Source organism: Periophthalmus magnuspinnatus, chromosome 24 (genome assembly GCF_009829125.3).
Source record: "Periophthalmus magnuspinnatus isolate fPerMag1 chromosome 24, fPerMag1.2.pri, whole genome shotgun sequence".
Taxonomy (NCBI): Eukaryota; Metazoa; Chordata; class Actinopteri; order Gobiiformes; family Gobiidae; genus Periophthalmus; species Periophthalmus magnuspinnatus.
The window spans coordinates 401,967-408,119 of NC_047149.1; the positions used below are offsets into that span (position 1 = coordinate 401,967).

Here is a 6,153-nt window from a genome sequence, read left to right on the forward strand (position 1 = left end):
ATGCCACACTCAAGCAGATGACCAGAAAAGCTACATAGTGTACCTTTAAACAGAAGGAAATGAGATGAAACATTGTGCTGTACTAGTTTCTCACTGGAGAATGATACATGTGCTGTAGTTTCCCTGAAAGCGCCGCCCTCAGACTGATGGCACTGGGAAACTCAACCTGCAGGAGTTCAAACATCTGTGGAAGAAAATCAAGCAGTGGCAGGTGGGCTCTGGTTGTGCCCATGCTGTTGTGTTCATTAGAGATCAACTGTTAAGTTTTCCTTGTTTTTTTTTTTTTAAATGATTGACGCTGATATCGATTGTTTAGAATCCAGAAAAAGAGATTGCCGATATTTTTGGGGTGAAACGCCCCAAATTATATTATTTGAATTTACTACATACTCACCCACAGCCTTACTTTATTACAAACCAAATCAGAGAGCTGTGGTCTGTGCGGTGTCCTCTTTGTACTAAAGTGTTCAAATGAAGCGTTTGCATATTCTACCGGCACTTGTTCAGCCTAAACCGAATATCGGCCTATCTCTAGTGTTCATGCTCTTGTGATTTTAGGTCATCTTTAAGAAGTACGACAAAGACAAGTCATCAAGTATCAGCAGCTTTGAGATGAGAAACGCTGTCAATGAAGCAGGTGGGACATGATCACACTCCTCTGTACATAATGAACCACTAAAATGATAAGATATGTGTTATGAGCTACTTTAAAGAAGACACATACTTTTTTCATATAAACTGAAATGGCTACACAACATTTGTAATGAGGGAAATGAGGGAAAACCATTAGAACAGTCTTTAAAAGCAACAGCTTTACTTAAAAGCAATAACTTTACCAAGGCTACAAAGCACTTTTCCAAATGCTACACAGTCTTACAATATACAGCATGACATGCAGAGCTGATTGCACAACTGTTACCTAGCAACCATCATGTTTACAAGGGTCAAGATATGGCAAAATTGCACAATAGTATTAAGTCCTATATTGGAAAAAAAAAAACTTTATTAACACACATATTCATGCAAAAACCATTTTGTTAAATGATGATTAAAACTCTGAAAATTGTGTTCCTTGTGTGTAAATTGTTCCTTGATTTTTTTCAGTGTTGATGAAATACAGTTTGTAGTGGGACTGGTGGTTTTAAGAACTCACCACCATTTTGCTTTTCAACTTTTTCCCACAAACTGTCTCATAACTGGAGTCAGACTGTAATGCTCCCATCATACAGTGGGGCAAAAAAGTATTTAGTCAGCCACCAATTGTGCAAGTTCTCCCACTTAAAAAGATGAGAGAGGCCTGTAATTTTTATCATAGGTACACTTTAACTATGAGAGACAGAATGGGGGGAAAGAATCCAGAAAATCACATTGTATACTTTATTTTTATTATTTATTTATTTAAAAAGGGGACAATGCACATTAATAAACATTACAAAAAAAATAATAATGTAAATGTGCCCGAGTTAGCTGACTAGAGCTAATTTTCATCGGTTGTCCCCAGGCCAGATGTATCAAGGCAACCTACAATTAAGAAAACATTTCAACATTCAAAGATAAGAATTAAACATAATGAAAGACAATATAATGTGGACAAATTAAAAATATATACAATTACAAATACCTATTTACAATTAATGCTCACAGGACTGAGTTTCCACAAGCCATTTTTTGGCATTCTTTTTAAATGAAAAGAATGATGGAGACACTCTAATGGCTTCGGGCTCTGTGTTCCACTGCTGGGAGGCTTTGACTGAGAAAACCGCCTGACTAAAGGCTGATCTTCTGTGAGGAATAACACAGTCTGCCCTCGCTGCTCCTCTGGTCACTCGGCCCTCACTAGATCTAAACTTTACGAAATCACCCAGTGACGGTGGGGCAGTGCCATGTTTGATTTTATAGACCAAACAGATGTTTTTAAATTTAACCAAATTATTCCAATTTAGCAAATTGTATTTTTGTAGAATGTGACAGTGATGATATCTGTAATGTTTTTTATCCAATGTTTTTAGAGCTTGTTTATAAAGTGATTCTAATTGTTTTATTGTTGTGAATGAAATATTGGACCAACTGACTATGCAATATGTAGGATGAGAAATAATCATGGTAAAGAAATACAATTTGGCAGCTTCAAATGACAGACTATCTCTGATGTATTTAAAATTTGACAAACAGAATTTTACTCTCTTGCATAATTTTTGAATGTGAGTTTTGAAATTAAAATTTGAATCAAGGTATAATCCGAGATACTTGAATTCTGTAACTACCTGTATCGTTTGGCCTGCTATTGAAATGGCTGGCATTGTTTGTAACGTGTTTGTAACGTGTACGTGTGCAGGGTTCCACCTGAACAACCAACTGTACAACATCATCGCCCTGCGTTACGCCGATGAGCAGCTCCACATCGATTTCGACAGCTACATCTGCTGCTTCGTGCGTCTCGAGGGCATGTTCAGTGAGTCTAAGGGTCAGAGAGGGGAGGGAGGGGCTGTTGCCATCATGATAACAATGTGTGAACGTTCCCCTTAGGAGCTTTTCAGGCGTTTGACAAAGACGGAGATGGGCTCATCAAACTCAATGTGCTCGAGGTAAGACAGCTTTTGAATGGAATTTTCACTTAAAACTATAAAGACAGAGTACATTTTGTTACACTGTGGTTATGTCAATTGGCCACCTTAGTCTTAGCATCACTACTGTCCAATTCTGTCTCTAGTTTGTTAAGTCATGCTAAAATGAATGAATATTTAAAGATAAGACAGTGGACAGTGACTCTACCATGATGGCCCTAAACAAATGAGGTGAAAACATCACCGGGGGACACTTTTGCTAATGCTAATTTTGAGGCATCAAATACACTGCCTGGCCAAGAAAAAAGTCGCCACCAAAAAAAAGGTCACACACTCTTATATTTGGTTGGACAACCTTTAGCTTAGATTACGACACACATTCGCTGTGGCATTGTTTCAATAAGCTTCAGCAATGTTACAAGATTTATTTCCATCCAGTGTTGCATTCATTTTTCACCAAGAGCTTGCATTGATGATGGTAGAGTCTGACCTCTGCACAACAAACACCACAAACTGAAATAATCTACATATATTATATATAAAATAATTGAATAGTCTTTACATTAATCTACTTTAATTTTAGTGGACTGTTTATTTTCTGTTTTATGCTTTTAATAAAACTTAGCATTAGCTATGAGACACAGTGAGCTAGCTAACATGCTCCTGTGCACAGAGGCTCTTGATGCAGTCAGTAGTATTTGAAGGCCATATTGTTTTACTGATGTCCCTCAGTTGCTCATGAGGTCCCTTGATGACACTCAGTGATGGAGCAGTGAGGCAGCAGCAGTGGCTCCAGTGGAAACTGTTGTGTCCTTAGGCAAGACACTCCACCTACATGGCCTAGTACGGGGGTTGGCAACCTTTAACACCCAAAGAGCCATTTGGACCCAGTTTACACAGAAATAAACCCCAAAAAACATTGGGAGCCACAAATATGTTTGACATCTAAAATAAACATAACACTGTGTATATTGTTTTGTTTTTTTACCTTTACGCTCTGAGTAAACAACTATAGTGTGCTTATGACAGGGGTCCCCAACCTTTTTTGCACCATGGACTGGAACAATGTAGATTTTATTTTCATAGGCCGGCCTTCTACGCGTGGCAGATAAATATGGCAAAAATAAGTTAAGTGCATAAAAAATACAATACTGCTGAATCAGTGGGAGCCCTGCAGTTGTTTCTTTGCGATGAGGTGGTCCCATCGAGGAGTGATGGGAGACAATAACTCCCGCATTGTGTTTCTTATGTCCAATCTGCTCTGCAATTTCTTCCCAAAAACTCTAAAGGCTTATCTTTTAATCCAGGGTATTTAGTCCTGTGCTGAAGCAGTTTTGAAAGTTTCATTCCCTCATTCGCTTTTCCCGCATATTACGCAGAGCAGACTCGACACGTGAGAGTCACTTGTAGTGACAAGTCCGACTCCTGGTATTGTCAGTTAAATTTAGCTTTCTTTTTCCTGGAGATCGTTGGCTGCTCTTCTGGCTTCTCAGCTGGCCTTTAACTCTCTGCAAACAACTTCTCCAAAGACTTTTGTTTTGGCTCATTTTCACTCAATTGTGGCTCTACTTTTGACCAACGTGTCTGATGTGTTATACGTGATACGTCATCGCGGAGGACAAGAGCAGATCTATCACAGATACAATATACTTGTCACTACATCAAATAGCTTCCTGTCAGGATTTTCATTATATACCTACGGACAAGCTTATTAGTGTGTCATGAGGGACGGGCGAAAGTGACGTCGGAAAAGATCCTCCTGCTCCTGAACCTCTGTACAGCGTCTGAAAATTGGGGCTGTCTTTACACAGGACTGTGAGCTGTGTCTGTGAGGCATGAGCAGTGTTTGTTTTGTTCCGCGAGTGTGACGCTTATTTAATCAACGAAAAATAAGAAAATATAAATGTATTTTAATATTTCAAGATCACAATAATCTTCCAATATGAACTACAATAAGAAAGAACTAACCCAAATAAAATACACTTCAATTAAATACTTAAAATGTATTTTCTCAAACCACGCAGAGCCGCAGTATAAGGATGAAAGAGCCGCGGGTTGCCGACCCCTGGCCTATTATGAATGGCGTGTGTGTTGGTGGTAGGAGGGGCTGATGGCACAGATTTGGCGTTCTCACTTCCGTCAGTCTGTCCCAGGGCTGCTTTGGCTACAATAGTCTCTAACACAGTGGTTCTTAACCTTGTTGGAGGTACTGAACCCCACCAGTTTCATATGCACATTCACCGAACCCTTGTTTATTGAAAAATAAAATATAATTTTTTTCAAATTCAAGACACGTGTATGTTTTACTGGTGCACAAAATGAACCATGCATTAACATCACTGTGTTCAAAGAATAAAACCAATACAATGCATGAACTCACAACAAATACATACACACCTTTTCACAAACACTGGACCTTTTTTAATACTACCACACTGAAATCATTTAAAATTTTAACCTTATGCATTATAATAATGAACTTATTGTATTTATACCATTTATTATTTTTAACATTTTAACACACACCGTAACTCTACAACCAATTGTGCTCTCATGTATATTCAAAGGGCTGTCAAAGCAGAGGCATGGGGCTCTTTAAGTTCATTACTGTCATTACGGTAATGTGCTTTCATGGTCCCTCGAAGACATCCAATCAGAGCACAATTGTTGCCGGGATCCTCCCAGTCAACGCTGGGGCATCACTCTGGCCGTGTCTCATGCTGTGTCTCAATTCCCCAAAGAACAGCACATTTAAGTTGGGCGGGTACTTCGATAGGCACATCGAAGGGTGCATTTGTCAAATTGGGACACGGCCGGCTTCTGGAGACGCTCGCAGTCTGCAAATCATATGAGTTGGGTGTGTGTCTTGACCTCCGCCGAACCCGAGACTGACTCACCGAACCCCAAGGTTTCGATCGAACCCAGGTTAAGAACCACTGCTCTAACATCACTGAGTGTGGAGTGAATGAATAATGCACTGTAAACATCTTTGAATGTCCAAAATTAAGCCATATGCATCCAATGCAGTATCATTGGTGTTACTCTGTACCTGTAGTGTGTAAGTATGTTTTCCTGCTGGTGCCTCTTAGCCAGGTCATATTTGTAAATGAATTCTCAAAGAGTTTATCAGATTAAAGGTTAAATAAAAATAAAATAAACTACCTAATGTGTGTTTTATGCTTTCCATTCCCCTACAGTGGCTCCAGCTGACCATGTACTCCTGATGCGACTTCTGGACCTCTGTGTGGACATGACTTCGTCGGGACAAAATACCATACCATTGTTCCAATAAACATTGATATGATCTGTCTCCAAATGTATGCATACTTCTCAAATGTACCTGTCTGAATACTCATAGTTAGGACACATTTGGAACTAGGAGTTTGCCAGAGGAGCTCAAAAATCCCACCGACTCTCTAGGCCACTGTGTTTCCTCAAGTAAATTTCCCATTCTTTTTTCCCATAGAATTTTCAAATAGTAAGAGTCTAAAGGCTGACCAGCTGTGGTAACCAAAATTTGTTTTCAGTCCAAAAAACTAATTTAAATGTAAAATCTGAGGTTTATAAAGTTTCAGAAACAGATTTTAAA

At 39.1% G+C, this 6,153-nt stretch overlaps 1 protein-coding gene across 2 annotated transcripts in view; it reads left to right on the forward strand.

The window, feature by feature from the left end:
* capn3b (calpain 3b) overlaps window positions 1-5,855 on the forward strand; it is a 33,477-nt gene extending 27,622 nt beyond the window's left edge. For both annotated transcript variants that reach the window (XM_055232086.1, XM_033990905.2), the window contains 5 exons: window positions 143-211; window positions 559-637; window positions 2,336-2,452; window positions 2,527-2,585; window positions 5,762-5,855. In XM_055232086.1, coding sequence (XP_055088061.1) covers window positions 143-211; window positions 559-637; window positions 2,336-2,452; window positions 2,527-2,585; window positions 5,762-5,788 — 351 coding nt within the window. In that variant the 3' untranslated portion in view covers window positions 5,789-5,855. The remainder of the gene's footprint in view (window positions 1-142; window positions 212-558; window positions 638-2,335; window positions 2,453-2,526; window positions 2,586-5,761) is intronic.
* Window positions 5,856-6,153: the final 298 nt, after the last annotated feature.